Source organism: Geotrypetes seraphini, chromosome 1 (assembly GCF_902459505.1).
Source record: "Geotrypetes seraphini chromosome 1, aGeoSer1.1, whole genome shotgun sequence".
In the NCBI taxonomy this organism is placed as follows: domain Eukaryota; kingdom Metazoa; phylum Chordata; class Amphibia; order Gymnophiona; family Dermophiidae; genus Geotrypetes; species Geotrypetes seraphini.
The window spans coordinates 236252914-236268120 of NC_047084.1; the positions used below are offsets into that span (position 1 = coordinate 236252914).

The window sequence follows — 15207 nt, forward strand, 5'->3', positions numbered from 1 at the left end:
CTTGCTCTCCAGAGTGCATAGCCTGGAAAGACAGGCACATGTCACAAAGGACGCCACCAAGGCTGCTTTGACTCCCAAAGTCAATGCCTTGAAAAACTTCTTGAGAACTACATCCACTCAACAATCCTGCATATCCTTTTAACACCACACTCGGAAGAGAGGTGCGCTTAATAATTTGTGCAACCACCTTTGGCTTAGTAAACAGCTGTTGGCACTCCTGTGCCATAGGATATAGCTGAGACCTGGTTCTTACTACCTTGAGCAAGACTGGTGACTAAGGTATTAATGTCAGGATGCCAGGGAACCGTAGAAGACTGAATTTTCACTCCACTCATAAGGGAAGAAGTAGAGGGGACCAGCTGGGAGTCCAAATTTAGCTCACAGAAAACTCAGAAATAAGAACAGCAGAGCCGAGGGCTTGAATAAGTGCAGAACCGTGGGATCATCCCCAGAATCCAGGGCCACCATGGGATCCAAGAAACCTGATATACTCCACCAGGGTGGGCGAATCTTGCAACAATAAGAGAACAGTAAGTGTCCCGTCATCATCTATATCTCTATCAGAAAGGTCTCCCAAGCCCTGGTCAGTGGCAAGGCAAATGCACCCTTGGAGGTCTTACGTGTGGTATCCAAAGCACTGCCTGCCTTCTCTGTTCTAGAACGGCTTTCCTGAAAGACTTTCCACATCAAAATTGGGGTAATTCCAGGTCAATTGGTCACGTTTCAAGGAAAGTCCACACTTGACATCTTCCAGATACAAAAAAGTGGGCCAAATAAAGGGGTCCTTAACTCTGGACCTGGTTTGTGATCATGCCCCAAAACTTTGGATATCATCAGAGGTCCCAAAGTATCCCCTGAAAAAATTTCAGCAGTTTCTGAGATGGTCAATTGGGGAGTTCTGGACCACTTCACATGGAATGACCCATTTATAAATTCAGGGGAATGCGCCACGCCAGACATCATGTTATCACCAGCAGATGGCTAGTTTGCAACTCTTGTTCTCTGCAACCTCCATGCTCTTCCGCATAGGATGGCTGCTGTTTCCAGGTCCAGAAAAGAAAAAGGCCTGAACCACCGGCCTAGCCTGAAAGCTAAGCAAAAGCTAAATTGGATGCTTCTGCACCTCCTTTCTGTGCTATGCGACATGTGACGCTTGAGCTCCTGTGTATTAGGGGTAAAAGAGCCCAAGGACATCATTCCCACCAGTATTGAGGTAAAATGAGAAGATTTGAAGCTTCAGGAACCTTTTGGAAAAAAAAAAAAAAAAAGAGAGAGATCACTAAAATAAGAACATAAGATTTACCACTGCTGGGTGAAACCAGTGGTCCATCGTGCCCAGCAGTCCGCTCACGCAGCGGCCCTTAGGTCAAAGACCAGTGCCCTATTTGAGTCTAGTCTTACCTGCGTGTCTTACCTGCTTATGTTCTGGTCCAGCAGAAACTTATCTAACTTTTTCTTGAATCCCTGAATGGTGCTTTCCCTAATAACAGCCTCTGGAAGAGCGTTCCAGATTGCTACCACTCTCTACCCATCACACACTGGATAACATACAAAATACTCCTTCTCACCTACAAAACCAAGCACACAGCACTAACACTCCAGCTTTCATTGACAAATATATGATTCTCTATATTCCCTCCTGGACACCTCGGTCTAATAATCAAAAGTTACTAGCAATTCCATCTATATGGGAAATATTCTATGATACAACCTATAAAACTATCTTTTCAATCACTGTGGAACGTCCTACCGTTATACATCTGAACTGAACTCTTCCTAGACAAATTTAAATTCAAAATAAAAATCTTCCTCTTCAAAGATGCTTATAATACTTGAGATGAAACTTGTCATGCAGAGCTCGTAAAACATCCATGCAGATAATGATAAATGCTTCCTTAGAAACGAACCCTATCCTATTGTTCTCTCCCTTTTTTTCCTCCCCCTTTTCTTTTATTCTCGATGTATTTTTTCACCTTCCTGTCCCCCTACTGTCTATATACTATTTGTTATATAATCTCTTCCACTATTTTATTTATAATTCTTTTATTCGGTCCTGTTTTTATTTACCTTTTCAAGTATATTTCATTATTGTAAACCGTTTAGGTATTCCTTGATAAACGGTATATCAAATGACAAACTTGGCAAAAAGAAATGTAAATGACAAATTTAGGATTTTAAGGGTGGGGGAACATGGGGGGCCAAAAGCAAAAACTACCAAAGTCTTGATTTTCAGCCCTCCCCCCCTCCCCGATTCATGTCATAGGCTAAAACAGCCTTACTTACTGTAACCTATGCTGGCAATGTGCCTGAGCCCTCAACAGTAGCTGGAGAGAAGAAACTCACTGCCTCATGAAGAATGTCTCCTCCAGTGCTGATCTTTGGGCTGCCAGTTGGACACAGAGTCTAACTGAACCCCCACCCCCATGGGCCAATAGATGCATAAAGCCAAAAGGGGGGAAATGAAAACATAGCCAGTACCCTGTGAGATACCGCTGAGCCTCCTATAGATGGCTAACAGCCTGTACTCAACCCCTGCAAAGCAGGTGAACAATGCTAACCAGGGATGGCCCCGAGTTCCAAAAAAATTTCTGCAGGCTGGCTAAAAGGTACCACAAGAGATTGGCCTGTCAGCTGCAGACTCTCAGACTGCTTCTTCTCCACGCAGGCAGAGCTAAACCCAGGAATTGGGAAGCTCTTGAGCACCAAAACCTGAAGACAAAAACCCCCGACTAAAATAAAGAAAAAAGGCAAAGCATAACAGAAATACTCCTTCAGGCTCATGTGCATAAGGGAAAAACTGTAGGTGGCAATCGAGCTCTTAGTGAAGTAGGAGAGATACAGAAAAAATCTGGAGTGGAACCTTCTGCAAAGGCTTGCGGCCATGGGGAAATTACCTGCTTTTCCAGAATGAAACACCTACTGCACTAGAAACTATATTATTGTACCATGTTTTAATATTTGTCTTAGAATTACTTAATTTGAGTTTACTTTTTAGTAATTTCCCCAAATATCTATATACTTCATTAACATTGTATTTATGAAAGCGCTGGTTGCTTATCTTTCTTGTTTTATATGTATTTTATTTTTTTTATTATGTATGTTTATATTGTAAGCTTCCTTGCGAAAGGTGGGTTATAAATAAAACAACAGGGTCTTTCACATTTTTATGTGCTGGCATTATTAATTGTACATCACCCACAAATAATGCCTACTATTCTATATTTTCTAATAATGACAACAAGGGGTAAATTACCATATTTTTTTGCTCCATAGGATGCACTTTTCCCCCCAAAAAAGTGGGTTGAAATGTCTGTGCATCTTATGGAGCGAATATAACAATTTTTTACCCCCCTGAGTACCTTTTGAAATCCCCCTTAAATCCTGGTGGTCCAGCAGTGTATCAACAGGAGCGAGCTTTCCATGCTCCTGCTCCTCCCTCGCTGGATGGCTGCCTCATTATGTCGGGGCCAGCGGGGAGCAAGCTTTTCACACTCCAGCCTAGGCCCGCGCCGCTCCCTGAATGGCTGCAGTCAGTTCTCACGGGACTTGCAAAAACTGATGGCACTGCCGCTACAATCAGAAAGAGATTGCATGGGAGATGTGCAAGGAGGAAACTTTTGCTCTTTAAGAGAAACATCAAGGCTAGACTGAAGTTTGCCAGAGAGAACGTAGACAAGCACCAGGACTTATGCAATAGTGTTCTATGGATAGATGAGTCTAAAATTGAATTATCTGGACACCAGAAAAGAGGATATGTTTGGCATACACCAAATACAGCATTCCAGGAAAAGAACCTCATACCATCTGTGAAGCATGGAGGTGGAAGTGTCATGGTTTGGGAATGCTTTGTTGCAGCAGGACCAGGCCAGCTCACCATCATAGAATCCACCATGAATTCTACCATGTATCAGAGGGTGCTTGAGGAACATGTGAGAACATCTGTAAAAAAAAACTTAAGGCTGAAGTGGAACTGGACCCTGCAACATGACAATGACCCAAAACATACCAGTAAATCCACCAAGTACTGCCTGGAAACTAAGAAATGGAGAGTCCTGGAGTGGCCGAATCAAAGCCCTGATCTTAATCCCATTGAGATGCTGTGGGGTGATTTGAAATGGGCTGTACATGCAAGAAACCCCTTAAACATCTCATAGCTGAAAGAATTCTGCATTGAGGAGTGGGCCAAAAACTTTCCTCAGACCGATGTCAGAGACTGGTAGATGGCTATAAGAAGCATCTCACTGCAGTTATTTCAGCCAAAGGGGGGTAACACTAGCTATTAGGATGTCCTAATTTATTCCTCAGAATACACATTTTTGTAGATATATTTTGTTTCATGAGTAAATCAAGGAAAATTTTTGTTGTTTATCTGCAATTACATCACTTTCTTTTCCAGAGAGATAAATAAAAAAAAGATTTGACATCGATATGTGAATATTTCTTAAGAAAAAACTGAATATTTCATGGGGTGTCCTAATTTTTTCCACATGGCTGTAGATACCATTTTGATTTCAGGTGCCTACCTCTGACTGCCGGGGGAAGGGGTATGTTTGTACAGTATATTATAGTTAGCAACCTCAAATTTTGATATCACAATTTAATCCTATTGTTTCTTCTTTAGATCTTACTACTTGGCATTTTTCTCCTATGTTTTCAAGTTTTCAATGGTTTTGTACTATATAGTTTATGGAAATAAAGTTTTTCTTCATTATTCACCAGATACTTAAGGCGCATTCATTCTTTACATACACACCAATATGCTGCTTTTATAGCATTCTAATAAGGAATGGAAAAGTTTGGTTAAACTTTTAATGGTATCATCATTACATAAGATAGTTTTAAAAAAAAAATTTAAAACTTCTTTTTTCTCAGAAATGAAATCATATGTAAAAAAGAACAGTACTTCCTTATACATTTTTCCTAATAATGTTGTTCAACTTCATGGAACACCCATAAGCATGGATTTTATTTTTTAAGTTCTGCACAACTAACATAGCTTAAGTTCACCTCAACCCACGCCAAGTTTTCCCAGTCCAAAATATATTTGGCTTTGCTATTCATCTGACATCTATAAAAAAAAAAAAAAAAGGATACCGTAGCTTTTTCATTCATTGTTGCACATAGAGAAGTAATCCATCAATGCAAGGGCTCTCAACCTAATCCTCAAGACACATTCAGAAATCAGGTTTTTAGAATGCCCACAATGAAAATGCATGAGATACAGTCTTCATTGTATGCAAATCTATCTCATGTGTGTTTATTGTGGATAGCTTGAAAACCACACTTGCTGGATTTATCTTGAGGACTGGGTTGAAAGCTTAGCTCTTCTCCCAAGCCTTTAATATACATGGTGATTGTCTACTCATTCTGCACCTGAGCTAGTTGAACTCCTTTTAACTTAGACCAGTTCCTCATCTTATTCAACTATATATCTAGAGCAGGGGTGTCAAACTCAATCACTTAAGGGGTTGAAATCTAAAACATAGGGCAAGTCTCAGGCCAAATTTTTTATTAAGATACTTAGGGGTCCTTTTATTAAGGTACACTAACCGATTCAGTGCCTAAATGCACATCTTAATAAAAGGACCCCTTAGTCTTAGTAGAAGCATAGGGTTACAACCTCTCCAACCCTCTAAATTTTAGAAGATCATCTCCCTGAGCCACTGGGGAAAGAAGTTGGTGGAAAACAGCTGTCTGAGGCAGAAGCAGTGGAGAGAGGATTTTCAGGTGGAGAATTTCCTCATGCCTTTGAACTGCAGGAGTTAAAAAAACAACAACAAAAAACTGGTGGCCTCCATGCAGGCTTCTCTGGAAATAGAAGACCTAGATCTTTAATTTAAAATTAGAGGAAAGAAACATAGTTCAAGAGGTAGAAAAGGGAAAGGAAACCTCTCTGGTGGACAGTCAAGTATATGAACATTTTCTTTGTACAACTAAATTGCAGGGAAAAGATATAACCATTGATTCCTTAAAGCAAGGTCTTACCTTCAGCTAATTTTGGCAGCCTGCAGAGAGGATCACTGTAGCTGCCATTGTCCTGAGTACCACGTTCCCTCTGCCGTGATCCAGGCCCTCCTCTGATGTCAGGGGCAGGATCGTGGCAGAGGTAACGTGGTGCTCAGGTTGGCGGCAGCCTGCAAGGATTGCTACAGCTATGGCGATTCTCTCTGCAGGCTGCCGAAATTAGCGGAAGGTAATAGCGGGAGGCACTGCATGCACTGTCTGCCGGAGGGCCAACTTAAGTTAAACTTTTTAATTGTCTGGTGGGCCAAATTTTACTACACCGTGGGCTAGAGTTTGACATGTCTGATCTAGAGTAATTTGTCTTCAGTTCAGTCATCCATCTATTTATCCCAATGACTTTGTAACAATCATCTTGTCCTATCTGTGTATCGCACTACACTTGTTTCATTGTATTGTAGTAACAGCAATAGAAAATCGCAAACATCACTCCTACCCAGTGTGTTTGGAGGAGGTAGGCGCGGCTGTCCAAGGTATTTAAGGGGGAGGGAGGTGATGTATTGCTCCATATATATAGGCGGCCCCATTTAAGCAAATCACACCCACTAGGCCGGTTTGCAAAATCTATGTATAGGCTGCGGCCTATATATGGGGAAATATGGTACTTCCGATACTATATCTTACTAGTCCTATTACTAGGATTCAAAATGCCTTCACCAAGTTGTATTTATGCTTATTTGTGGTCATTTTACTATTGTTACGCTGTTAATAACATTTTAGGTTTACATCAAACTTTACTTGTTGTACATTGTCTTGAATACATCTCTTCATAAAGCAATTAATGTAGCCAAAGAAAAATTACATGCAAGCTTTTAATAAAGCTCTCAGGTATTGTGCAGGAGGGAATGGGGAGAGGGGAATATGAGGAGGAGGAGGGCATAGGGATTGGTGGAGGAGTGTTTATATGAAAAAATATTTGAATGGTATCACATTCATATTCTAGTTGTGTTGTGATATGACTTCTTTTTGCTATGGCTGTGAATTTTGCATGATCAATAAATAAAATTCAAATATAATAAGGAACTCTCATATTTCAAATCAGACATTCTTAATGACAAAGGGCGTGTAACTCCACTAACCAAGACATGTATTGTTTAGTCCAGTCTCTCTCAAACTTTCTCGAGCTGGGGCACACTAAAGGTAGTGGCCATGGCTTGAGGCACCCAGAAGTGCGCAGACCGACATGCACCCTCTCTGCACCGGAGCCCCCAACAGCAATTCAAGCTTTAGGCTCCACAACTCTGGCTCTCATGATATAATTTTTTCATCTGGAGATAGGGAAACAAATCCCCAAGCTCCAAGTGAAATTGGGCTTGAACCTCAGGAAATGATTTAAAAGTCTCCCTCTCCACAAGCTGACCAAAGCAATGTAGCCCCCTGCGCTCCCAGCAGTTAAAGATTCCTCCTCCCTCCCCAGTAAGAAATCAGAAGCAAACAAAATGGGAAGGGAATAAGCCTCCTGAGCCCTGCCCACTATCTTCTTACAGTTCTCTTCCCTTTCCCTGCCTCCTGTCCAGTAGCACCTCTTCCTCTCCCCATATCCAGCAGTATCCCTTCTCCCTTCCATTCTCCCCTTCCCAAGAAATACCCCTTCTCCCTTCCCTCCTCCCCCTTTTCCCTTCCCTCCTCCCCCTTTTCCCTTCCCTTTCCCTCCTCCCTTGTCCAGCAGTACTTCTCCTGTCTCTAGCGGCAGCTCACTGTGTGCGTTTTAACTTGTTCACACAGCTGCCACTAGGATTAATTTAGACGCGGTTTCATCTGGGAGCCTCAGGGCCTTTGCTAGGCCAGCTCATTTCGATGATGCCAGCCGGCCTAGCAAAGGCCCCGAGGCTCCCGGATGAAACCGCGTCTAAATTAATCCTAGCGGCATCTGTATGACCAAGTTAAAAAGCATATGGAGCTGCCGCTGCTAGTTGAGGGGTGGTGCAATAGGAAGATGCTGTCTGGCAATAGGAAGATGCTGTCTGTAAGGGGGAGAGAAGGAGGGAGAGACAGCGGGGAGGGGTGTGCAGAGAGAAACGCGATGGCAGCAGAAATATGCAGCGCTGGCATGTGAACCTCTGGCCCTACAGAAGGTGCCTTGCAGCGAGAGGCAAGTCAGCTGGCTGGCGCTTCTCTTCCTCCTCAGTGTGCCATGGCACACTTAGAATCTCAGGAGGCACACAGTTTGCGATACACTGGTTTAGTCCAATGAAAAAATATCACCTTTTTTGTGACCTCAATTTCCATGTAGGGAAAACTTAAATTTTTGGTCTAAAGCTCAATCCTCTGGTCCTCAAATCTGTCAGCAGCTTCCATTTAAAAAGTAGCTGCTGTCTTCAGCTCTCCATTCAGCAAGTTATTAGCACACATTTGTAATCCAAAGAAACTGCTTGATTTGCTAAACTTTTGTAGCATCATATAATATGAAAAAGTACTAACGTGTTAAAGGACCAAACAGGACAACATCCAATGCCTTCAACTGAAGTTTCTGCCGATGACTCCGATCAATAATTTTTAATTGGGAGATCATAAAAGTAGGTTCATTGACTGCTATCCTGTGAAAGATAATAAGTCAGATATTAAATCTGAGCTAATATGCATTCTATATTGCACTGTAAACATATGCATGTACTCATGTAAATACACACAATTTATACATAAACAAACATTAAAATTATATGCACATATGAAAAATTGGGAAAATTTTATAATATGAAACCTGTATGAAAAGCCCAAGAAAGTCCCTATATGCCTTTAAAAAACAATCACAAATTTCTCTTGGTAGCACACAAAACATGCTTGTACATATTTACACTTACCTGTAAATATGTACATGTACTCTGTATGTGTGCATGCAAATTTTATTACATACCAAGTAACTGACTTTGCTCTGCCTAAACTACATCCCTTCATATGTCTACACATGAATTTACATGTGTGTGTATATATATATATATATATATATAGTATTTTTTGTTAATGTTTTTATGGGATTTTATCTTTCCATCTTGTAGGACAGTGGTTCCCAACCCTGTCCTGGAGGAACACCAGGCCAATTGGGTTTTCAGGCTAGCCCTAATGAATATGCATGAAGCAAATTTGCATGCCTATCACTTCCATCATATGCAAATCTCTCTCATGCATATTCATTAGGGCTAGCCTGAAAACCCGATTGGCCTGGTGTTCCTCCAGGACAGGGTTGGGAATCACTGTTGTAGGATGAATTTAAAAGAAGGTTTTAATAATGATATTGTTAGTTAATATTTAGTTAACAATATTTAGATATTGTTAGTTAATATGTGTTTGTATTGTCTAAACATGTTTAGCATTTTTAATATGTATGCATGTAATTTTGTAAACCGCATAGTTTTTATGCGGTATATAAATTTTTAAATAAATAAATAGAAATAAATATATATACATACATACACACACACACACACACACTTATATACACATCTAAATTCATGTGCCAGCAAGATGATGTACTTCTGTGACTGTGTGTAGACATATGCAGGAATATATATCTACTATAATAAAACCCTAAGCACGCATGTGCACTCTTACCGGCGTGTTCCGAGATCCGTGGCCAGCAAGAGTGCGCATGCGTGCTTACTACGGCACCACACAACAGCCCGACACAACTTACTACGGCCCCACACGCTTACAACCTGTGCCATTTGTCGGCAGATAAATTTTATAACGCGGCCGTCCCTGCTTTCCAGCAATTTCGTCTAAGCATTTTGCCGCCGCCGTCGCACCCCCCCCCCCCACCCCCGGTGCATCCCTCCCCGGCGCACACGAACCCCCATTGACCCTCCCACCGTGAGACGCACAAACCTCCTGGCTCCAGCAGCGGCCGCATCACACTAAAGACATTGCTTCGCGGCCTTCCCATGCTCTGATCTCCTCTGCCGCATCTCTGATGACATCATCAGAGATGCGGCAGAGGAAATCAGAGCATGGGAAGGCCGCAAAGCAGCATCTTTAGTGTGATGCGGCCGCTGCTGGAGCCGGGAGGTTTGACTGTTGTCTCGCAGTGGGAGGGTCAGTGGGGTCGGCTGCACGGCGGCGATAGTGGCGGGGGGAGAGGGTTCTACTGCACAGGGGGATGGCAGGCAGGCAGGTTTCGGAGGGTGGGGGTGGGACAAAGTATGGAAGGCAGTGAGGGGGAGCAGGGAAGAGGTGCTGCTGGACTGGGGGAGCAGGGAAGAGGTTCTGCTGGATCAGGTGAGCAAGGAAGAGGGACAGGGGGAGCAGGGAAGAGGTGCTGCTGGACCGGAGGAGCAGGGAAGAGGTGCTGCTGGACAGGGGGAGCAGGACAGAGGGACCGGAGGAGAAGGGAAGAGGTGCAGCTGGACCGGGGGAGCAAGGAAGAGGACAGGGGAGCAGGGAAGAGGTGCTGCTGGACCAGGGGAGCAGGGAAGAGGGACAGTGGGAGCAGGGAAGAGGTGCTGCTGGACCGGGGGGAGCAAGGAAGAGGAGCAGGGGGAGCACGGAAGAGGTGCTGTTGGACCGGGGGAGCAGGGAAGAGGCACAAGGGGAGAAGGGAAAAGGTACTGCTGGACAAGGGGAGCAGGGAAGAGATGCTGCTGCACAGGGAAGTGGGGTGGGGGAGGGAAATGCTGCTGCACAGGGAAATGGAGGGGGAGGGTATGATTCTGCTGCCACTGCACAGGGAATTGGGATGGGGAGGAAAATGCTGATGGTGAGAAAAGGGGGCTGGGGCTGAAAGGGAGAAGAGGGCTGGTGGGGTAAAAATGGGTTTGGAGCTGGAGCTGGGGCTGAAAATAGGGGACATGTGAGGGAAGGAGGCTTTACTAGCATCCGTTAATGTAATGGGCTTAAACACTAGTATATATACACCGAAGACAGTAGGTACGTCCAAGTCCTTATAAATGTCTTTATTTACTGTAATGCTATTTCATGCTTGAGATCTGACAAGGCAATGTCTCAGTGCCGACCCCTGCATCAGAAATCCTAAAACATCTATGGTATCTATGACGGGATTGCTGATATTTCTTAATATGAAGCCACAAAAGTTACAATATTAAGAAATATTGATAATCCCATCATAGACTTGTTAGGACCCCTGATACAGGCGTCAGTGCCAAGACACAGCCCATGTTGAGTCTCATATATGGAATAGCATTAAATAAGGACTTTTTAAGAACTTCAATGTGCCTACTGTCATTGGTGTCGACTTCACTTATTGGTATCTCCACTGTTCATCGTCATGTTTTTGGTGTTGAGATTGTTTCTTCCCTTTGTTTTATGTATATATAAGCGTATATACAATCTTGCATTTTTATAGCATCTTGTTTTCACATACAAAATACATTTTATATTCAGAAAATTCTCTAGAAAATGTATCCCAATAATGCACCATTTTGTACTATTATCAAAATCAGCATGTTAAAACAAACTGTTTATGCAGCATGCCAGACTAACATAACAGACAACAGAATATTAATAAATCAAATGTTAATTCCTTAAGGAGGAAGGAGTGACCTAGTGGTTAGAGCTACAACCTCAGCACCCTGAGGTTGTGGGTTCAAACACTGTGCTGCCCCTTGTGACCTTGGGCAAGTCACTCAATCACCTACTGCACCAAGTATGTTAGATAGATTGTGAGCCCACTGGGACAGAGAGGGAAAATGCTCGAGTACCTGATTGTAAAACGCTTAGTTAATGTAATGTAATGTAATGTAAAAAAATGTAATGTAATTTATTTCTTATATACCGCTACATCCGTTAGGTTCTAAGCGGTTTACAGAAAATATACATTAAGATTAGAAATAAGAAAGGTACTTGGAAAATTTCCTTACTGTCCCGAAGGCTCACAATCTAACTAAAGTACCTGGAGGGTAATAGAGAAGTGAAAAGTAGAGTTAGAGGAAAAATAAAAATAAAATAAACATTTTAAAAAGACAGCATTGATCTAAATACTTTGGAAGGTAGAAGAGAGGAGAGAAAGGAATAGAAGCAGAATGGGTCAGCGTCAGTGATGAAGTGGAGCAAGTAAGTTTAGGAGGAGCGATTGACGTATCCAGAAAGGGATAGTTAACCTTGATAAATAGTATACAAATGCCTAATAAAATAAAAATAAATACAATTATGGTAAAAAAAACCTTTTCCATTTATGTTCAGATTTTCACTATTACTTGAAGCTATACCACTAAGCCAGGGGTAGGGAACTCCGGTCCTTGAGAGCCGTATTCCAGTTGTGTTTTCAGGATTTCCCCAATGAATATGCATTGAAAGCAGTGCATGCACATAGATCTCATGCATATTCATTGGGGAAATCCTGAAAACCCAACTGGAATAAGGCTCTTGAGGACCGGAGTTCCCTACCCCTGCACTAAGCAATCATAGTGAAATATTTTTAGATATTTCTAACAGTAAATATTGACTACTGCAATCAATTTCATATTTTATATAATTGTGCATGAAAAGCTGTAGATGCACATTTCTGTGCAAAATTAAAACTATGAAACTAAGAGTAGAAAGAGTTCTACGTTGTCAGAAGGTTCCACAGGCCCTATCACCTGAAATAAAAAAAAGAACATAGTAACACAGTAAATGACAGCAGATAAAGATCTGCACGGTCCATCTAGTCTCCCCCACAAGTTGGCCAGAGCTGCACCCACCCATCTGTGATTTGGACAGAGAAACAGGGTACCAAAGGGAAGAGATAACTGGGCAATGCACCCTGATTCTAAAGTGGTGGCTGAATACTTGCTGTTGCCCCAACCTTGCTGTCTACTGCTGCAGCCCTATAGACTAAGGCTTGGATTCTGTATAGGATGTCCAATCTCAGAAACCGCTTAAGCGGATTTTGAGAATTGCACATGGACATTCTATAGAGAATTGTGCCTAAGCCCATCTAAGAACCTGATTCTCTAACCAATGTCCATGTCACAGGAGCCAGTTAGAGAATTGGGTTGCTGCTGAGCTTATAGTGACAAGGGATCTCCCTACTGCGATAAGTTTAGTGACAACCCCTCCCTACCCCCTACGAAGACTACTTGCAGAAGGGATGCCCAATCCCTCCTGCCGCCCACCCTGAACATTACCGGCAGGAGGGATGCTCAGTCCCTCCTGATGGAAGCTCCCCCCCCCCCGGTTGTATATCGCGGGCTTCCCCTCCCCCTGCCTCCAGCTGGCTGGCCCACCTTCTCAAGAGTGGTGGGCCTGTCCCTTCCCGGTCCCCCCTCCTATAGGGGACTTAGGCAACTGGGCCATCCAGAATCTTAGGCCCAATTTGCAGTGCATTCTGGGATGCAGTGGGAGTGGCCTAAGATTCTGGCCACTCCCAAATAAGTTTGCATACAAAGGATGCAGTGCATGCAAACCTCTCAAATATATATATTTTTGGACAGCCTAAATACCTGACAGAGATGGGGTATCCCAGGACAGGTTTCAGTACCACTGAACCAGGCATAGAGTGAGCCAGGAAGACCAAGGATAAAACTTCAGGAAATATATCTTTAAAATATCTACAAAGAAATTCTTATTCATCTTGTGGGTGCTATTAACATATTCCATAGAAAGTTAGAAAAATAACATTCTTGGTGCAAATAATGTTTGCCAGGTTTTCTGCTTTGATGTGTATAACACAATTATCCTTAATTAGAGCAGCATTAGTTGCCTTCAGGGCTCCCACTTTTTCTCCATAGTAAGAAACCCAAGCATGAAATTGCTCTAGGTCTCTGTGCTGATTAGGTAACTTGAAGAACACTTTATATTAGCTTTTTTTATTGTTTTGCATTCAGCATTCAACATTATTTCTCTCTTTGTATGGTAAATTCTCCCTGCTTCTCTCATTATCGCAGTGAAAATAAAAATCACTCATAAGGGCTGTTCCTAGAACATTTTTTAGGGAGCTAACACCACAATAAACTTTCTTCCCTTCAATCTTTTGTGACTTATCAGGATATGTCTTCTAAAGAATATACTAATACAGAGATCAGACCTCTACAAGAAATAGTCTTTATTGGGTTTTTTTTTAAAGTTCCTCGATATAAAATACTGCCCCTAATACAGCTGACCGGTGAAATAAGGCCACATCAGATGACAAACAAATACCAATAGGTGATAATTCCAATTTCCATTAAAACTAGTCAAATAGCACCTCAACCCAAGATCATTTGTATTGGCACCCACCAATGCATGCCAACATTCATCCCCACCAGAATTGAAAAGGGCCTGGGATAGGCACGTGGGATCTCTCGGAGAGAGAAATAGATAATGGTTACAGTGGATGGACAGACGGGATGGGCCGTTTGGCCTTTATCTGCCATCATGTTTTTAACACCTGACCTCTGTCACACTGGCAGAACACAGATAACTTTTCAAATACAGGATAAGTGATCATAGTAATATAGTAAATGACGACAGATAAAAGACTTACATGGTCCATCCAGTCTGCCCAACAGTCACATTCATATCAAGGAAATGTTGAATCAACAATCTAGTAATTATTCATTTTACTTGCTAAGTTTCACTATAAGATTTCTTCCCTCCCCGAGATAAGCAAGACCTGTGCGCAGATGTTATGAAAGTGGTATAAATATACACTTACTTGCTCATGATCCATCTTGCCAAATATGGATACAGACTGTAGACATCCATCTGGCATTGGCTATACTGCCCTACTGCTACAGTTGCTGTCAAAGCTAACGCCAGCCCATTCTGAACCATCTTGTTTTATATGGGACATTGTTTTATATGGGACATGGGACATGGACAGTAGAAGTAAGCCTTGAAGATGTAGAAGCCTTGAAGGCAGTTAGAACAATAAAAACCGACAAATCGCCGGGCCCGGACGAAATCCACCCTAGGGTACTAAAAGAACTAAAGGAGGAAATAGCAAAACTATTACAGCAAGTTTGTAATCTATCCCCGAAAACAGGAGTGATCCCGGAAGATTGGAAGATAGCCAATGTTACACCCATCTTTAAAAAGGGATCAAGATGTGACCCAGGGAATTACAGACCGGTGAGTCTGACCTCAGTTCCGGGGAAAATGGCGGAAGCGCTGATAAAAGACAGCATCGATGAGCATTTTGAAAGAAATAAACTTCTAATCACAAGCCAACATGGCTTCTGCAAGGGGAGATCATGCCTAACAAACTTATTACACTTCTTCAAAGGAATTAACAAACGGATGGACAAAGGGGACCCCATAGACATCATATATTTA

General features: G+C 42.4%; 1 protein-coding gene across 5 annotated transcripts in view; it reads right to left on the reverse strand.

Moving 5' to 3' along the window:
* STIM2 (stromal interaction molecule 2) overlaps positions 1-15207 on the reverse strand; it is a 276251-nt gene that overhangs the window by 86842 nt on the left and 174202 nt on the right. For all 5 annotated transcript variants that reach the window (XM_033947951.1, XM_033947961.1, XM_033947944.1 and 2 more), the window contains one exon: positions 8443-8558. In XM_033947951.1, the coding sequence (XP_033803842.1) occupies positions 8443-8558 (116 nt within the window). The remainder of the gene's footprint in view (positions 1-8442; positions 8559-15207) is intronic.